Source organism: Malurus melanocephalus, unplaced genomic scaffold (assembly GCF_030028575.1).
Source record: "Malurus melanocephalus ecotype Western Australia unplaced genomic scaffold, MMel_1.1 scaffold_240, whole genome shotgun sequence".
NCBI lineage: Eukaryota > Metazoa > Chordata > Aves > Passeriformes > Maluridae > Malurus > Malurus melanocephalus.
In genome coordinates, this window is record NW_026623472.1 from 542,999 (window position 1) to 563,460 (window position 20,462).

At 42.2% G+C, this 20,462-nt stretch overlaps 1 protein-coding gene across 4 annotated transcripts in view; it reads right to left on the reverse strand.

Moving 5' to 3' along the window:
* Positions 1-6,601: 6,601 nt before the first annotated feature.
* The window catches only part of PAX2 (paired box 2), an 83,022-nt gene continuing 69,161 nt past the window's right edge, over positions 6,602-20,462 (reverse strand). For 2 of the 4 annotated variants that reach the window (XM_057375147.1, XM_057375145.1), the window contains exons 8-10: positions 14,264-14,365; positions 8,662-8,748; positions 6,652-6,771 (exon numbers count right to left, since the gene is read on the reverse strand). In XM_057375147.1, the coding sequence (XP_057231130.1) occupies positions 6,695-6,771; positions 8,662-8,748; positions 14,264-14,365 (266 nt within the window). In that variant the 3' untranslated portion in view covers positions 6,652-6,694. Of the gene's footprint in view, positions 6,772-8,661; positions 8,749-14,263; positions 14,366-20,462 lie in introns of all 4 variants that reach the window. The other 2 variants (XM_057375144.1, XM_057375146.1) reach the window with 2 other exon arrangements.

Sequence of the window (20,462 nt, forward strand, 5' to 3'; positions counted from 1 at the left end):
ATGCAGATTATGAAAGGAACATAAAACTATGTTTGAATGGTGGAAATGGCTCTTTCATGCAAGTATTTATTTGTGCAAGATATATAAGTTATTGAAAGTTGCAAAAGTTTTGCTGTAGTTCTGCTGTCAATTATGGAGATTTACACAGGAATGTCAAGGGGAAGATMTCTGGGCTGTATTTTGTGATATAAATAAGATAATCATGCTAGTTTCTAAATAATTCTTGTAAGATTATTTTAACAGGATGAATTTTGAAAATCCATTTTGCTTTTGTCTAACRCATCTATCTGGTGATTCTTAGCCTTTCACCTCTGACAGTGAATGTACATTAATAATTTCCTTTGATTYCAGTCAATTTAACATCTGGGGTTTATCTATCAGTTTGCTGTTTGATTGTTATCATCTAAGCTTTAGTAGAGAAAGAGAATTCTGATGCATAAAAAATGTCAGAATTTGGGAATCCAGTTTTATTTCAAATTTGAGTGCAGGCCTATCTGCATCACATCCCAAGCCTGTCTATCATGCAGGCAGCAAACCTGGGAACCCAAGGGCTCCAAGTTCAGGAGAGTTGCCAGGCAGTTTTGCAGCAGTGTTGTGAAAATTGAATTGCTTTTACAGTCTGTTTGGATTTAAACAAATTGACTTTCACTTATGGAAAATGTCCTGTTGGGGGATCTTCAGCCTATGCTATTAATACTGCAAGAGAAGAATRCAAAATTAAACAAAAGGAAATGCATTAACTCTCTGATGAGCAGAAATATTTGATTTCACAACAGCACTTATGCACAGGCTTTCCTTAAGATACCCATGCATCGGCAGAAAATGGGGCCCACTGGCTTTCATGAGCTGCTGTGAAAATATTTTATAATGACTAAAAATTRTGGAAGCAAAATTGATTTGGTCTAGCTTGACTCTTGCTACATTTAGTCCACCTATATGATCTTAAACTGCATATGACTTCCTGGAGAACTAATGCTTAACTGAGGAGAAACTGAGTGAATACCTCAGTATTTGGTATGTTTGCAGCATACCAGAATATAATGCCCAGCTGTTTGTTAGGTGTATTATTAATGACTTTACATTGGGTTTTCTCCCCAATTGACTGAGACAATCTCCCAGTTGGGGCCATGGGGAAACAAGCATAAAGGGGAAGGAGACTCTGGGCTTTACCCCACATCTTTCTGATGTTGTGGCTACCGAATAGTATTTTGATTTTCTGAACTACCTGGGGATACTTGATGCGTTATGGATCATTGGGAATCAATTGAGTGAGATCAATAGAAGAAGGAACCCTGCTGGCATGGAGCATGTGGTGGCTGGTGAGGGCTCAGAGGCTGGATTGTACTGTAGGGTGTTGCAAGCATGTGCAGTGTCTTCCATCACACAGCGTGGTGGTTGTTAACAATCGTGGTGTTGTTTACGTGGAGCCCAAAGGGTGCCAGGTGCAACAAATGGAACATCCCAGACACCTCAAGGGGAATCTATTGGAGGTTGAAATGTTGGGGGAGGAGGGAGGGGAAGAGAGAGAAGGAGAGGGAAACAGAAACAAGCCAGAAGCCACAAAAATGACATACAAAAAAAAATTTGCTTTTATTTCTCATGTGCACAAAAGAGAAAAGAAAAGAGTCAAACAGAACTGAAGTGATGAGGAAAAGCCAAGAGGGGCTGCAGAAACCTAGAATGGGTGTGACCCTGCACCTGGCACTRGCCCCCTCCCTCCCCGGTCTCATGTCTAGCTTAGCCTGGAGATCATCAGCAGAGCTGCTCTATGGTTACATTTGTTATCAGTTCTGTAATTGTCAGTTTAGTCCCTCCTTCCTGCTTTGCAAGTCTGCCACCATCCCGGGCTCAGCCAAAGGAGCACACTGTGGTATTTGTGGGTCCCGCAGAAGCCCTCACTCTGTCGGTGCCAAAGGGGGCAGCTCAGCTGTGATTTTTATTTCTTTTCCCAGAGGGGTGCTTTTCCTTAGGGACAAAAGCATGGCGTTTTTCCAACAGTTCAGCAAAACAAAAATTCCTTTATGAAAAATGTTAATAAGCATATATAATTTTATACTCAAGAGAAGAAAGAGGTGCAGGGCTTTTTGTTTTCCTTTTCTTGTTTAAAATCCTCACATTCATGTTGTAATTAATTCCGAAGTCTTACTCTGAGTTTGATTCATCGCTACTGATGGGTTAGAAAGCATGCAAACTTCTCCGTTTCCACAGCASGGCTCATTGCCACCAACTCTCCCCAACAGTTACAGACCACAAGTGTCAGCTTTAATGCCTCCACCTCATGCAGTCCTCCCCACATCCCATTGGGCCAAAAGGATGGGAGATCTTCAGAGAGCAGGACTCAAAGGTGCTGCCCAGTTTGGAATGCCATGGTCCCTGTTTATTTCAGYCAAGCATGGCATTTGAGAATTCGCGAGATTCTTCCCCCATGATGAAGTGGAGACCGAAGGAGACCCGGTCTCAGAACATTTCTGCTTGGTCCATTAGATAAAGCAAATGTAGCAACAGAACTAAGAATGACCTGAGAAGAAAGAAGTGAAGGAAGAGCTGAGGAAGAAGAATGAAGAAATGAAGAATGATTTGTGAGGAAAAGGAGAGAAATGTAATGGAAACATTAATTATTATTCACAATAATGCTTAACGTTTTGATAGAATTTTCTATCCAGAATCTCAAAGCACTGAGCCGGTGCTAATTAATTCAACTGCGTAAACCCCCTGTGAACTAGAAGCTGTTGTTATTCCCATTTTACTGAGTGTTGGAATTGAGGTGTGTGGGGAAATTGTACTTGACAAAGGTTTTCTAGAGCCACAAGGAGAACTAGGGAGTTTGAGGTTCCAGATAGCTGCTATCATATCAGTAATGCTCTTACCTCCCTGGATAGAAAAGTGCATTGGGAATGACAAATAATAAAAGAGAGGGATAGAAATTGAATGGGAAGAGGGTGTGAGAAAGAAATGTGAGAAAGGTAAGAGACAGCAGAGTGGAGGAGAGGTTTGAGTTATAGACTTCACTGGATTTTGCATAATGATTTCTTCCTCCAATCCTTTTTCATTTTTTCCTGTAACATTTTTTAAAGAAAAATAATAAAACCCCCCCAAATATAACAAGGAAACTGTTGGCCTGTTGGGGAAAGGATTCTTTGAAGGTTTGGCTGTTCCCTCAGGTTCTGGATTTGTGCTGTGCTTTATTGAACACATTGTTTTGTTTTCAGTGAGCACAACAAGACTTGCACAGTACACACAGCGCGTTCCTTATCTACAGGATGAGACGAGGCTGTTTTAATAACTATCATGATGAAGATGGAGATGAACTTATATACAAGAGGAATTGCCTTCACATTACACACATTATCTTCCTACAAAGCAGCAATTGTTTTTTGCAAATAACATAATATTAAATAATTGGTAGAATTTTTGCGTTTCCTGCATAGTCCAGTCTAATGGAATCTAGATGAATATTGATGGTTTTCTTCTGCATAATATCACCACATAAATCCCCGTGTCAGCTACTAGACTTGGGCTATAATACTGCTTTACAATGCATCCACCGACTGTAAATCAAAACAACCAACACAAGAAACTCTTTGGCAAATGTAATTCAGTACATTCGCATGAGGGTCTACAGATGGTGGTGGAAGAGGATTAGACTGCCCAGTCCTCTGCATAATTCTGCTTTCYTTTTAATTTTCCTGGTCAAACGGCATGCTGTACTTATGAACTTTCCAGACCAATTCAATGCCTGGTGGAAATCCTCTTACCAGTGGAGTTAAACCAACAATAGATTTGGCCCTCCRAGGGTCAAATCAAGCCAGCCATGAGTGAGCCAACTAAATCCTGCTTTCAGACCCTAGCTCATGTCTCAAGTTTAGTGAAACACCATTATAAAAATAAGCTTTTCTGTGCTGCTGGCTTGTCTTGAGCTGGCCCCTGGGCTGCAGGTGGCCAAGCGTGAGGTGTGACAGTCTCCTTTTCTCTAGTCTACTCAGGAGGTTCTCTTTGCTGGTCCTGGGATTTATTGCCTCTGCCATGACCACCTCTGAGTGAATATGGGTGGTGCATTAAGTGGAGCAGAGGTTTTACTGAGACTGAAAGWGAGACCATACTAACAGGGTTCAGCATCTATCTGGTGGCTGTGAAGAAAAACAGAAGGAGTGGTGAAAGCATATTTTTAGAAATTGCACAGGATTTTCTTCTCTCATAGAGTAAGATGAGACAACAGGCCAAGTTCTGGTCTTGGTGACAGTGTAACAACTGCTATTTGCAGCAGGTTACTTAGAGGTAAGATGCGCAGAACAACACTTTTAGTAGATCAGGAGTAACCTCTTTGATTTTATTCTGTACAGGAACAGATTTTAGCTCTATATCTTCCATGTAAATGTCCCCCAAATACCCTCATCATTCGGGAACCCCATTAAAGAAGACACAGACCTATAATCAGTTAAAGCCATGCAAAGGCTGAAAGAGTTAAGTGAAAGGGGCCTTTGGGGTAACACAGCTGTTTACTGATGGTGGATTTCATACATACAAGTTCAACTTGGAGACAGAATACTGAGTCCACTACCACATCTCCTCAGAGGCTTGGAACTTTGGATTTTATACATGATGTTGGCTGTACATATTGCTCCACTGTTCACTTTTATGCCCTTCGGGGGTTTTATTCTCAATCCTGTCTTTGTACATGGACAATAGCCCATGAGTTTTATCTGAAACCTCTCTAAAACAACAAAGATCTACTTTGGCAGACTTGATGCCCTGGGGACAGGCTATAGCTGCCTTCATGTTTTCTTTGAGTAATTTTTAGGAAGTGTCAGTGCAAGGAACAGTTTATGAGTTTGCTGACAATACAGGAGTAATAAGCATTTCTATTGACAGTTAGCCTTTTGCAGAACAGTGTTTGTCCATCACTTGGGAACCAAAAAGAGCAGAGAATCCCTAGAGAATCATCAGGTGAGCCTTTGGGATAAGGGTTAAATATTAGGGTGCACAGTACAGGATTGAAGATGAAAAGATGGGGCTGTATGTTGGGTCTGGCTGGTAGGATGCAGGCATATGGATTTGAATGGGGGCCTATAAATTAGTAGGTGTATGAGCAGATGGATGGGGAATCAAAGGGAGGCCCACATAGCAGGGCAGTAATGGTTAGGCAATTAGGTGTTGGGCACACATAATGAGGTTGCTGTCACCGGCCGTGGAAATCTGGAGAATGGGTGTTGGGCATATCTAAAATTGCAAAAGTTGCGATGTGGGTGAACTGAAGTCATCACAGGTACAGAGTTTAAGGTAAAAGGAGTGAAGGCTAAGGACTAGGGAACCAAGCAATTATCCCAGCCAATCCTGAATTTGTCCATCTCAGTCTCAGCTGTCCAGAGGGCAATCAGATGGGCCCACATGAAGCCCCACACTTTCCACCACACAGCACAGTGAGAGCGCAGCTGGGCTTGTTTTCCTTGTTTGCCAACCAGTGACATGGAAAACGTTTGTTGCCTCAGAGTGCTTTTTTTGTCGATTGATGTATTTGGTAACTTTGTCAGATGTGACTTGTCCACACTGCTCCCCAGAGACAGGATTTGGGAAATGGGGAGGAGGAGGCGACCGGGTGGAGCTGGCATACAATCCTCTCTAATACCATCATCCCATTGTAGTGCAAAACAGAAAGGAAACAAAACCCTAGAGTGAAAGAGGAGCATCAAATGTCAGAGGAACTCGTCTGCCATTCAGGTGGTGGGGAGGGATGGGACTTGGAGTTTTATTTTTTGTAGGGTTTTTTAATTATTTTGGTTTTTTTGTTGGTTTTGTTTGCTTGGGTTTTTTAGAAAATTGGGGATTTTTTTTTGTTCCTTTTTACAGACCTTCATGACAAAGCATAAAAACACAGTTATATTTATATATCTATTTATATATTTCTTCATTTTGTCGGTTTGTTTGTAAATGTTGCTCCATCCTCCTGTCTGAGCTGATTGTGTGTCACAGAAATTGTGGGTATATGTGTGAGGTTCCTCCCAACTCTGGCCTGCAAAGTCACCACCTGTGAGGTGCAGCCCCCTCTGGGGGAATCCATGTTGGAAACTGGGGATGAGGTGCACAGAGAACCCCTCATGGGGTGCAGAACATTACTTGGTCCTTTCTTCATTGCCAGATGGGCCAGGTCTCTGTGCTGCCATCTCTGCTCTATCCAGGCTGTTCCCTCTGTCCTGGGAAACAGGGTGAGCATCGCAGGTCACACACACTCAAGAGTCCACCACAGAAGAGGATATCTTTGGGGAACAGTGTTTCATGAGCGGCATTCTCCCCTGTTTCCCTGGCCCTTACCGCTCCCAGAAAGGGGTCCTGTAAGGCAATGGTTGCCAGCTGCATTGCTTCCCAGTCCCCCTGGAGTCCTGGAAGCCGAGGGGACTTTGAATGACTGAGCTTTACCAGGGGTGTTGGAGAGCTCCCGCAGGGGAAGCCACTTGGCCGCAGGCTGTTCCTGGCTTGGGGGGAGCGGTCGGGGCGGAGGGCAGGGGGAACAAGGGGGTCTCAGTCTCATGTGGTGAGCGCTTGGTCCGGCGCCTTCGTGGCGAAGAGGAAGGAAACTGGACTGTGGGGAGGAACGGAGAAGGTCTCTTCACCCTTGCCAGGGATGGAGGGAGGTGATCAGACAGGTACAATGTGGAGGCCTAAGCTGTCGCCCTGCAGTTTCATGTGGTTTCCATGGTAACTAGTGGCGGTCATAGGCAGCGGCAGCAGTGGGAGGTGCGGAGCCCCGGGATGTGGCACTATAATAATAAGGGGAACCTGAAAGTTAACACAGGAGAAGAATGGACTGGTTGAAAGGACAAACAGTAAACAAAAAAAACCAAAMCAAAACAAAAAACAGAAACAATCAAACTAAKAAAAGAAATAAAGGAGAACCGAAAAGAAACTTAAAGGTAGGAAAAAAGAAAAGCAAAAGAACCAAAGGAATGAACTTGGGGACTGAGCTCTCAATGGCATTAGGGAAAGGCAATCAGTGGAAGCCAACTGAGGGCCACACTGTAGTGGATAGATGCTACTGGAGCCCAGGGATATGACACCCCTCTATGGGAAGGARATACTTTTGCTTCTTCTGACAGTCAGTAAGCCCATGAACATTTGTGCTGGTTTTGGCTGCGGTAGAATTAATTTTCTTCACAGTGGCTGGTATGGGGCTGTGTTTCAGATTTGTGCTGAGGGTTGATAATATAGAGATGTTTTTGTTATTGCTGAGAAGGGTTTACACAGAGCCCAGGCCTTTTCTGCTTTCCATACTGTCATGCTGGTGAGGAGTCTGGGGGTGCATGGGATGTTGGGAGGGGGACAGCTGGGACAGCTGACTCAGCTGACAAAAGGGATATTCTGGACCATTTAACATCATGGTCAGTATGGGGGGGGGGGGAAGAAGGAGGAAGGAGAGATGTTTGGAGTGATGGTGTTTGTCTTCCAAAGTAACCAAAATGCATGATGGGGCCCTGCTGTCCTGGAGATGGCTGAGCACCTGCTTGGCCATGGGAAGCACTGAATTGATTCCTTCTTTTGCTTTGCTTGTGTGCGTGGCATTTGCTTTCCCTATTCAACTATCTTTTTCTCAACCCAAAGTTTTCTCGTTTTTATCCTTCCAATTCTCTCCTTGACCCTCCTGGGGGGGAATGGCTTCATGGGGCTTGGCTAATACCTGGGGCTGAAGCAAAACAGACACTGCAGCACAAATATGCCACACCTGATCTGTAGCCACAAGGAAAGTGTCAGGGACAGATGTTCTAAATGTACCTGACAAAGTATAACGGGTGACTTTTAAAACCAGGAGGGGAGAAATTAAACACAATTGCAATGTTTTACTGCTTGGGATTTGGGTCACATTTGGCATGAAGGCTCTTTAGATGGTTATTGAATGTGTGTTAAATAGTGATTGATTATTAAGATCACATTTACTGAAGTTTAACARCACTGGAATAAAATGTGCATATATTATCCAGTTGTTAAATCTCAGTAAATACATAGGTAATAATCACAACTGATTTATTTTACATATAATAAATCTCTTCCTATTCCCTTGCAAAGAATGCTGTATTAGAAGCTGAAGTCTTGTAGGAGTTTTTTCCCCTTCTGAAAAAAAACCTATTCCTGAGCATGTTAGTCACTGAAGATGGATACTTATCCTTACAAGAGAACTCCACTGGCTATCGCAAATCTTGTGATGCAGTCTCTCTCCCACTCTGGACATTGTTCCAACTGGTCCAATAGGAAGAAATTCTGTGGAATTTACAGATTTCCCAGGACCTGACTCTGGATTTAGCTTGGAAGAAGAGTGAAACCTTATCTGAGTTTTTAATCAAGCCTTGAAAGGATGCTGATTGTGGCCTAAGAGTAGTTGAATTTAACTTTTGGTATAATCTGTAATAAACTGTGGTTGCAGCCCATGGAGAAGCCAGAGCAGGCGTTCTGAATTGTCTCATGAAAGAGGAATCAGTTTAAGAACTGATACAAAACATGCGTAGGTATACAGACTGGAGTGTGAGGAACAAGGCCTCTCACCTACCCAAATACTTGAAAACCCTCTTCAGAAACAAAGAAACAAACAAAAAAAAAAACAACAAAAACCAAAGAAAACAAAGAGACAAACAGAAGGAGCACGAGTCTGGGGGTGTGCTGTGGGAAAGAGGTACTCACTTAGTAATGCAGGGTTGCTGAACCGCCAGGCCTCGTTGTAGGTCGTGTACTGAGGGTGGCTGTAGGGGTTCCCTGAGAACTCGCTCCCTGGAAGAAACCAAGGAAGGTGTGAAATACAGTTAGGGATAAAGATTTTTGTCTGCTATTCCATGAGACCAGTGTTCACACTGAATCCCTTTGCCAGCAGGACAACTAGTGTATGTAGTAGTTTCCTTGTTCAGCTGGGGCTCTGCCCTTCAAGTCACTGCAGTGCTTGTTCAGCGCAAAGTTGCTTACCCATACCATTAAGCATCACAAGATTGACTTCTTCACAATCGAGAAATCAGTTTAAATTCGATAATACAAATAAATTAATAAAGTGGGGTTTTTTTTTGTTTCCTTATTTTTCATTGCCTTCTGTTTTCAAGTACTCAAAATGTAGCAGGACTGCATATGCAAGCTTTTTATGTGTTTAATTATCAGCTTTCTTATGAAAACCATCTAGGGTTCTCCAGTAGTGTTAAGGCAGCAGGCATGGAAGGTTGATGGGACAAGATCACAAGAAATTCTTTGGAACTAGCAGTGCTGTTGATGGCAATATGTATTACTAAGTTTTGTTGTTAGGATACAGAGGGCGATGGCATATTTGTGGAGAAGAATGTAATGAATTTTTGGAAATGTTCTCAGTAGGCTGTGCTTAAATATAAAACAAAATGGCAAACACATGAATCACTTTCTTTCTTACTCTGGATGATGGTATTAGTCAGAAAAGTGATTCATACATGATTAAGCTCTCTTTTATGCTTAGTGAGTTATAGAGAAAACTTGCTGCATTCTAGCTCTTGAAAATAATTTTCTATAGTGCTTTAGGTACTGAAATCTGAAAGACAAGCTGTGCTACATCTCCCCTTTTTACATTAGTAAAATGGGCCCAAACCAAAATACTTCCAAGCTTTGTGATCTATAAAGACTCTGACCCAAGGTCTGAATGGTGTAGAGTCTTCTTAAACATTCAATTTTATTGTGCAGAAGGAGCTGAGTCTCCCTTTATCATAGAAGGCTGTGGAGGGTGTTTGGTAACTGAAAGGCTATGGTGCTGTACTCAAAATAAACAAATCTCTCCAAACTTAARCATGTCTTATTCTATTAAAATCATGGCATGATCTGATCATAAGCTCAATTTAATGTAGTAACAACAGACTGGGGACAATTAACACCACCCAAAAGTCCTTATGTGCTTAAAGGKCAGTAGAAGGTCAGTGTGGGTATAAGCTTCTGCTCTGCCCAAAGGCAGAGGTGGAATTGTTACAACAAACGTGCTTGAGGAGCACCAGGCAGTTCCTGCGAGGTACCATGGAACAGGAAAAGAAGGCAATGCAAGAAGGGATGAATTCCTGTGATACAATTACCAATGAATGTCAAATAATTATGGCATAATCTCTGCAAATATGCTCTCACTGGAGTGTTAAAGCCAAAACCACAGATTCTCAGATGGTGTAAATGAAGTCTGCTCAAGTTAAGGAATTCATACTGCTTTAAACTTGAGGAGAATATTTCCAGCAAGGTTTTTTACAGGTACTTAGGGTGATAACCATCGTAGTCAGTACAAAAATGAGTATGAATCAAATCCAATCATCATCTACAGGTATTTTAGACACAGTAGCTTTTTGTTTCAGCATAAAACCTCATTTTGTGTGAAAGATCTTTCTAACTACTGTTTAAATGATAATAACTCAGCATAATTCCATAGCTAGAAACATCCTGCATGGAAAATCCTGACAACTAGCAGGGAAGGAATAGGTGAAACCTGCTAAGATGTCCAAGTTGCAATGTCCAGTCCAGATTTTTCTCTACTGAATTATCTATGGAGTATACTGAAATGAGTTTGCCTCCCAGAGAAGGAGAAAAACTATCTACATGAGAATTTCTGCTTTTGAAGTGCTTCATATAACATCACTGTATGGAGAGAAATCGTTCTGGTATTTCAAGATTTTTCTCTCACCCTCTGCTGAGTTGACACCCTAAACTGTTTATGGTATTCCTAAAGCATGGGTTAAGCACAGGAGAAAGAGCCACAGCTATGGAGCATTGGGGAGGAGGGAGGGCAGCCACTGGAAACAGTGTTTATTGACGAGGAGTGAAAGCATGCATGCAGCAGGATAATGAGCTTTTGAGCTCAACTGTGACCAAGAGGAACTGAGCTATCGCCTTCCCCGATCACTAATGAAACAAGTGTAATTTCCTCATCAACATTGGATTCTGTTTAACGACTCCCTGCCGCTGCCGTCCCCAGCCCTCTGCAAGCTCCACACGCTTTGTGTAAGCTGCAGTTCTTTCAGTGGATGCTCACTTCATTAAAACAGTTTGCAGAAACTTGGTGTCCTTTCTGGGAAAGAAGAATGGAGATGGGGATCAAAGGTATTCTGTTACCTTTGCAGGAAACTTCTCTCAGATATGTGGGTTAAGGGTAGCACAATACCTGATTCATCTTTCTGAGAGTGATTAACCCCTGCTTTTTCAAGTGTGTGTTCATCACGACTGGCTTTCATCCAGGTTTACAGCCTGGGACCTGAAGTTACAGGAAGATCAAATGCAGGATGCATCATGTCAYGTCATCCGCATAGACCTCAGAGATATTTGCATTTACTGGCCACGTTGCATGAATGTACTGCTACAGGAGACAAGCTCTTCTCTAGACTATGCAAGTAGAAGTCTGGTGAAAGGTTGTCRTGGGTAACCATAGCAGCTTTGATAAGCACTGGTTAAACAATCTTCTCAGAAATAAATGTAAAATGCTGTCTTATTGAAATGGAAATGTTTTACTTGAGTTGTCAGCTTCAATAGAGTTTTGGGAAGAAAAGTTCTGAAATTATTGCAAATTGAAACAAAGAATTGTGTTTCAACTTTCTTGGTTTGTCTCATTTTGCCTTTCTCATGTCATTTAATTTCCRTTCAGTTCTTTCATTATTTTAATATGTCTTGACATCTAGAACATGTTGATGTTATTGAAATGTTTCATCCTGATGTTTGCAAATTGAACTGTTGCAGGATTCTGACTCTTCATACCAATGCAATATGAAAACAAATATCAAGGAATCAGAATTTTGCATGGGTTAGAAATCTGGTTTCTGAACAGCTGTGTGTTTAGCTTTTMACCTTTGTTTAGAGAAGACAGAGCTTCTTTCTCATAATCACTCACATCTGAACAATAGGTTTGTTTGCATGTTAGTGTGTTTCATAAAGATGTTTCCTCAGAAAGATATAAGATATATTTCTGGCTTCTTGTTTCCAGTGTATGAAAGCACKGGCTCCTCAACTTTCTTGGACTGAGGGCATGTAACAGACCATTGGCAACATTATATTTGATAGTTCAAACTGGACTCCCTAACAGAAGTTACAAGTCAGCACAGAGGATAGATCTCAGGAGGTCTATATTCTGTGCTCAGGGAATCTTTACAGTATTTCTTGGCATCTGTATTTAAATCTTATTGGTTTAGTCTTCTAATACAGAAATGATGAGGCATGAAGTGAGCCTAGCAGGTGGCAGGTTCAGAACAAATAAGGGAGATCATTTTCACAAAATATGTAGTTAAGCTGCAGAMCTTCTTGCCATGGGTTTCTATACATGTTAAAGGCTTATATTGGTTCAGGAGACATTTTTTACATTTGTGGAGGAAAAACCTATCAAGAGTTTAATATTAAATAGAARGATGCTAAGTATGGCTTAGAAAGTCTCTTAGCTGCAATGTGGAATTTGGGAGATCTTTCAAGAAAGTGCCAATTCATGCTTGCTCTACTCTTAYACCCTTCCTCATACTTCCCCTGTTGGCCCCTGACACAGAGAGGTGGCTGCAGAGATCTGCAGTATGACCCATTAAAGCCAAGTCTTCAGTTTCTTCCCAGGAAGCCTCTTTATCTCCATCTTGTTGGCTTCAGTCACATTAGAAGACAGGAAGAGAAGGGCTTCCTGGCTGGGTCTGATCAGTGGGGTATGACTGAAACAGCCAGAACCCGATGCTCCATTGAAAGATGCAGTAACTACTGCAGAATGCCCAAGGAGGACACTGGAAAAGCTTTCCCTGACTGAATATTGATGTCAGATTTAATGTTAAGATCTGTTTGACTGGAATAGGTTTTTTTTTTAACTTTGAGGTATAAGTTAACTTTTTTTCTGTATAATTCCATTCCTTTTTGGGAATATTTCTGGGTTTTCTTGGGATATACAATGTAAATTGATTTATACTGGCTTAGTGCTTCTCTAATTCTGGAGCCAAACCATTTCCCTGAATAATTTAGTGTAGGAGATGCCCTAAAATTTGCCACTGGAACAGGYTGCCCASAGTAGTTGTGGATATGMCATTTCTGGAAGTKTCTAAGGTCAGGCTGGATGGGGCTTTGTACAACCTGTGAAAGATATCCTGGCCCTTGACAGGGGGTTTGGAACTAGGTGACCTTTAAGATCTGTTTCAACTCAAGCCATTCTATGATTTGTCACTTCAAGGTGTTACGATTTTGACCTGAAAATATTTCATATCAGTTATATTTTCACTGTCCTTTTTGCAGTTTATGTTCATTTAGCTGGCTGTTCCAAGATCTGGATAAGGGTTAAGTTAGTGTTTTCACTGGTAAGCCCTGGCAAATCATGTGATAGTAATTTAAGAACTTTCTGTCCCCAACTTTTTGCTGCTTTGGTTTTGGATTCATTCCTTCWGAAGCAGAGGCTGCAGAATAGGCTGTGTACCTGCCCCTTAACTATCACGACTCACGACTAACAACTCACGACTCACAACTAAGCAGAAATCAGTCTGAAAAACCATGTCTGAGGAAAGAAAATCCTGCCTCTTCATTTCTCTACTGGGGACAACTGTCATCAGAGGACAGTGGGTAATAGAGCCTGAGGTAATAAATATTTCAATTGCCTTTGAGTAAATGGTCCTCTCTTCTCCCAAAAGAGTGGGATAATCCATATGCTGAGATGAGGTATTTCTCCAAAGGCACTGGGTAGAAAGGACCAGTTTGCTTTTGRATGTAGGATTAGGTTGATGGCTTCTTGGATTGGAGGCACGATCTTACAGACAGGAGGTGGTTAAGTAGCTGGTTGTTAAAAGTGAATTGTTTCTTTCTCCTGAAATGCTGTTAATCATTGCTGAGTTCTTAGTTTAGGCTGTATAGACAGTAGGTCTTCAAATGCTGCAGGTACTGAATTACCATTGATAATTTTCAACTTGATGTCATGGCTTTAGACAGAAGGTGAGATGTTACCCTAAGTTAGTGTATAGGTGAGTATCTTGAGCCATGAGCAGTACATAATAATCTGCATGGATCACTGGAAAATAATTACACTAGTTAATGAATACTAGGGTTAATTAATTACCAATTAATTGCCAYGGGTTATAGCTAGCTAGCTGCCCAYAGCAGCAGTGAATCAGTTACTGGGGGAAAGAGATCCATTACAAAAAGTGTTGTTAACTACATTGGTTATRGGCATCTGATGGATTCCTTATGAAAATAATAGCTCTTCATGTCAGCAAAGCAATAGCCAAGGCAGCTGTGAAAGCTCTTACAATGCTGGTAACCGTTCAAACATGTCTGCACCATTACTGAGGGTTGACAGCTGACTTACCAGGAACCATTCCTGCAAGAGTTGAGGTTGGGTAGCTGCCTTGTCCAGTTGGGGGAACATGGGGTGGGTAGCCAGGCAAGGTGGTGCTTGCCATATCACGACCTGGAAAGGGAAAGAATCAGGACAGGTTATCAATACAGGTAAGATTTTTCAATATTGATTTGGTATCACCTTTTGTCCCACTGTAGCATGACTTGATAGGCAACTTCCCTTACATGAGTTCCGTCCACCCACTGAAAATTCTGGGTGAAGATTGGGGCACTTTTGATCTCACACTGTAAGGATGGATRTTAAAACTTAGCTTTGATGAGGCTCAAAAGAATTTGTTTTGTTTCATTATAGATTTTGGATCTATTTTAACTAMATCAAAATGGCCCTGATCTGCACAGAGAATGGCAGCATATTCATTGCCAGAGTAGCTGAGGTCCTGTCTATATGCAGTGGATGCAGTTCCAAAACTGTGGTGTTGTTGCTTTAGGGCATGATCAATGTGCAAGGCACTGGGAAGTGATCCAGGCGTTTACTGTGCCTGTCTCTCTTCCCACCTTTGCCATTCACCTGCTGATGGTTTTAAGCAAGCCACTTTACCTCTCTGAGCTTCTTTTTATGCTGCAAACTCTTTGGGACAAGGGCACATTTTTAATACATTTGTACAGTGCTTAATATGAGACCAATACTGGYTGGACTCCTTCCAGGTGCTTGTGTACTATATATAATAATAGGATCATGCAAATTAGTTTGAGTCTCATTTCAGTTTTATCACAGGTACAAGTTTTTGTTTGTAACACTTGAAGTTGTGATTTCTTTTCACCACCAAAGAAGTATAGCGAGGTGTGGACTGGATGTATGATTGTAGTTTGTTTTTCCTCTCTTAGAAAGTGCAGCTGGGGGCTTCTTGGTTCATGCCAGAGGCATTTCCTCATTTGGACTGGTAAGCCTGAAAATGGGCCAGCCAGAAGGGCATTTGCTGTTAGTGCTTATTGCATTTAAATGAACTAAAATAATCTCAGAAGCTGCTGGGAGTTTCAAGCCAAAACAAAACAAAATAAACAAAGAAAAACAAAACAAAACAAAAAGCTAAATAAATTAAGATAATCTTTCTCCCACAGCTGCTGAGAGATTTACAGCTCAACCTCCAACACTGCCTCTGTTCCAGGCATCCAAAGCCTTTCACATTCCCTAGGTGAACTGTAGCTCACCAAGAAGTTTGTGCCATTTATTGTTCCTTTGTTAAATTTTGTCTYTCCTGTCTGTTCTAACTGGAGGGTAAGAGTCTGATTTGTCTTTAGGAGTGACAGGCTAGCTGTAGCCCATTAACACCACTGGAGTCACTGGAACCATTCTGGGATATGCCAATGAAAGAATAAGGAGTGTTGGTTTAGTTCTACTACCAGCAGAAAAACTGATAAAAGCAGGCCTTGGAACAAGCATGAACCTTGGCTGGGGAATCAGAAATAATTAACAGTTACAAGGCAAAGCAAAAACTAATAAGCATGGAACATTAACCTGAAGGGAGGAAGTTTCTCTGGGATGAGGTAGGCTAAACCATTGCTTTCACAGGTCTTGACTAAAGATTACTGAGGTGATTTACTCAAGGAAACAGAAATGCAAGTTCATTCTTTCTCCCGGAAGAGGTTYCTGATCTTCTAAGCTGATGTTCCTAGCTTACCTCCTCTTAGACAACAGCTGAGTTATTTTCCAGCCATGCCCCAATATTGATAAAAATAAAAACATAATGTATCAGGGATTAATATTCTACACTGTTTTTCTCTTTTATCACCATMATCCCTTTAGTGATTTGTAGCTGTATGTTAAACTATATGAGTAACACCTAGTAGATGTAGTTATTTTTTCCTCACTTTGGTTTAAGGCAAGCAATTTTTATGCTTAAAATTCTTGTTCTTTTATTTTCATTTATTGACTAGCCTGAGAAATAACAACAAGTGATGAGTGAGAAAACAGTGTCATTGAAAAGTTAGAGATAACATTATGTAGCTGCAGGCAATATTAATTCATTTTGACACTTCCATTCAGGTGGGAACACATATACACTCACTCTGCTACTTGATGTGTGCACATATGCCCCTGTGTTTTTATTCAGACACGAGCGCACAGAGGTTGATGTTCAAAACTGAGCATGGAAAATTTGTTGGGAAGTGATCATCTGTCAAAATCCCAGTCTTGAAAAAAGAAGATAACAAACAAGTGCTGTATCAGTAACATCAGTAAGAGTCTCACAGAGAAACCCTTAAAATGCTGTTACATACAAGCAGACCCCTTCCATAACCTCCTCTCATTACAAGCAGGTAGATAGGATGATTAAATTCTTGTACTGCAAGACTATGGCAAAGCTGGCTTGTAACATACTTCCAACTCCAGCCATTCTTCCTCCTGCAAGAACCATCTGAGTGAGGAACAGCACCTGAGTCACTGTGACATCATTTGCACTTTTGAACGCTTTGTCCCATGTCTAGCTCCCTGTAAGAATCCTGAGGTACGTGCCTCTCCAGAAACACAGTGCCTTCTAGGCTAGAGGATGGTATCTCCAGAGAGCTGTAATGTCAGACAGAGTCAGGAGACTTCTTGGCTTAGGAGGTGCCCGTAACTCAAATGCTCTTACTGGCTGCAGTAAGGTAGGACCAAGAGTGTCATGAACACAAATCTTCTCTGCTATTACTTGCTATTTTCCTACATGGATGTTTAGAAATAGAAATCTCACATGACAAGACAAAGGAAGGATATTAAGTCAAAAGAGAAAAATAACATAGGAACATGAAAGAGGCAGAGGTAAGATGTTGATTATTAGCAACCATGGCCTGCACTAAGACTTGTCTGTTCAGATTACATCCTTTGAAAAATGGTCAGTGGTTACCTAAGAAGATATCCACTGTTTCACCCAAGTCACCTCTGAGCTTCTGCAGCAATGTTGTTTCAGTCACCTGGCTCAGGAATTTCCCTTATTACCTACCTGAAACTTGACCTTCCTCCCCATCCTCCCCTCCCRTCTGCTGCTTGTAAGTGCTGTCATCTTCTGCAATGTATTTCTTCACTTCTGCTCTTCCCTTAAAGGCCACCTACCTCAGCTCTGTATTCCTTTGGCTGTACAACATTGTCTCTCACACATCCTTCCTGCTCTTGACATTCAGACATAATACTGTTTCTTAACTACTTGGTCTGCTGTGTGAAAGCACCAGCTCACATTTGATGCTCCCGAACCAGATGATTCAAATACAGCTCACAGTGTAGCTATGGCAGCGCTCACCAGCTGCTCATGTCTATCTGACTTAGTAGCTACTGCCCATGCTGAGCAACCCAGGCAGGCCTAGAGCTTGCTGGGATCTTCACGCTGCTATCCTGTATGGAGCTAGCACACCATATACTGGGCCTGCTGCACTCAGGGACATTGTGGCTATTGAGGCAACATAGGATTTTGCTGTATGCATGTTTCTGTACTAAGTCCCAAACCCAATCCAGCTGGGACACCCACTCAATTCTAGGCAGTTACAGCTCCTTTACCCATTTTATTCTAAAAATAAAGGACAGGCATGAAATCTTTTTGATTCTTCACAGAGCTGAGAACATATGCTGCATATGCAGACCTGGAACATTCTGGTTCCCACTTGCACTCAAAGAGCTTGCAGCATTTACTGGCCTCCCCGTCAGACGAAAGTGACCCCCTTGCCTACAGCATCCCCACTGAGTTGGTGGCCAAGGCCGGTTACCTGCTATCAGAGGCTGGCTGCTGGACTGCCCAAAGTGGGCACCATGATGAAGGAAGGCACTGTAGCAGGGCGTGGACGCATCGTCTGAAAGGGCCATGTGGAAGGGCTGAAGATCAGCCTGCCCAGAGCCGACCGGCGTGGTGGGGGTGAAAGGGGTGAGAGAGGCTCCATGAGGCTCTTGCTTTATACTGAGGGGAGAGGAGAGGTTTTCTGTGGTAGGGTAAGGGATGGACACAGACAGACAAAGGGAACAGGGGAAGGAAGAGGAGGGTGGGGAAGGGAGGAGAGGAAGAACAAAATGGGTAAATGAAAATGGAGTGGTTAAAATCTACAGGGAAATTAATTTTAAAACAAAAATAAAAATAAAAAGGCTAGGAGTAGATCAGAGGAGCCCGTGCTGAGACAACAGCAGTAAATGTGCCTGGGGGCTAGGCTTGGGCTGCAGGAATGCCTCTGCAGGGCAGCAGGAGATAAGGGGAATGGAGTGCAGTGGCAGAGGGGAGGAATGGGATGCAGGAAGAGGAGAGGTGAGGGAGTGAACGTGCAGGAGAGGCAGGACAGGAAGAAGCATAGGGTCGAAAAGAAGAATGCTCTGAAGCTTTTGTGCTCCCTTTCCTGCTGCTTTTTCTTGCTGGYCAAGGGTGTTTGAAGATGCTACACTTACACAGTTTGGCCCAARGAATTACACCACTTTTTCTCTTCAAACCCAACGTAACCTTCCTCAGGAGAGCAGTGTTGCTATAAGCATCTGTTAAACAGATTGCTGGGTGTAATGGCCAAAGCTTCTCAAGCCCAATTTCATAAAAGCTTGACAAAAATGATATAACTGGAGTTTGAGGGGGTTAAAATAAAAATGAGACTGTGCAATTAATAGGTGGATAGACAGATGGATCAATCAATTGATCTTGTTCACAGTGGCACATTTTTGAGATTTAACCATAAAAGCAGTCAGGACTGATTCTGATTGTTTCCAGAGTGTAGTTTTGCTGGATAGATACCTTGACAAAGAGACATAATGCAAGAGAGGAAATATGGGGGACTTACAAAAGGTCTGCTTTTCATGGTTGTTTGTGTTGGGCCTCCATTTCTGGTGTGCAGATTTGTACAGACACCATAGATTCATCTTTACAACTGCTCCTAACTTGGCTGCCAAGTAGGGCAATTGGAGAACTGTGAACTAAATCATGTGTACTCCAGAACACCCACTGTTGTTGGGTCAGCAATAAGAGAGCCCTGTGTTTGGACACCTGAAAGCAAAGCATGGATGATGTGATCAAACCCAATCCAAATTATCTAGCAAACCATCCATCCTCAGGAAAACAAATTCAAGCCAAGATAAGAAAGCCATCTCTCTGCTGTGATGGCAACTATTGCYGATGGCCTATGAAATAAGTTAGTTCTGGTGGTTTTGATTTATACAGACAAATAGAAATGTGACATATAATTAGATCATAAATCTGACTTCATTAATGTCAACCTGGCTTAATTAACTTTAGGCATCTTGTTGTGAGGCTGTAGGGCTCACCTAGACAATAAAGGGCTGGGCAATTTCTGTCTGTGAATGCTGTTTCTCCTGAGGTATTTGTTTCCTAAAGGTTTGCTACCTGGCAAAAATGATAGCTTGCTATCTGTGTTCTCCTCCATGTACTTCTAACATGGATGGCCAGCAAAGTTTCTGGTCACCAAGACTTCTTTGCAGCAAAGATGTATGCCCATGTTTCTATTAATTGGGAAGGATCAGTCCTGGCCAAAAGYGGTACAGTTACTCTTCATTTAGTTTACTAAGAGAAGTCTCTGGTATGCTAAGTGAAGATTGTAATATCTTTTCCCTTTTGGCTAGGAAGCTCTGTTTGGCAAGGACTTTTTGTGGAGGATATGGGGAACAGAAGGAGGAGTATCTGGGTTTTGTAGCACAGTTAATTAAAGTCCCCAGAGTAGGCAGCACGTCAGCACGCAGCTTCTACTTTTTACAACCATACACTGTCCTACTATCCCACTAGCGAGCCTTCACGTGCCAGTGCCAGTCTGTAGACTGAGAACCCCCCCAACCTATTTTTCTCCTGCATCCTCAGTCATCAGATGGCAAAGAGTACACAGATTTACTTTCAGCCCAAACAGGCAGAGTTACCACCAGCATTCTGGGAGTGCTTGAAGCCTTTATCCAAATAATGTTGATACAAGATAATTTGGATGACTAGACCTATCTGTGGGCAGAGGGCCAAAACTTTCTGGGCTTTCACAGGCTGCAAGTGAAGTGATGTTTTCCAAGGAAGCCCTTTGACAGTGATATGGGACTAAACTAGGGACATTTCGGTCCTGACCATTTTCCATACTCCTTCAGGTCTCTTCATTATATGAGAGACAGCAGGTGTGGGGAGCTGCTGAGGATGAATGGGCAGAGAATAAGGTAGACATGAAAGCGTGGGTGGGCAGAAGCAAGAGGTGCTATGGGCAGGGGTTAATCCTGTTTGCACAGC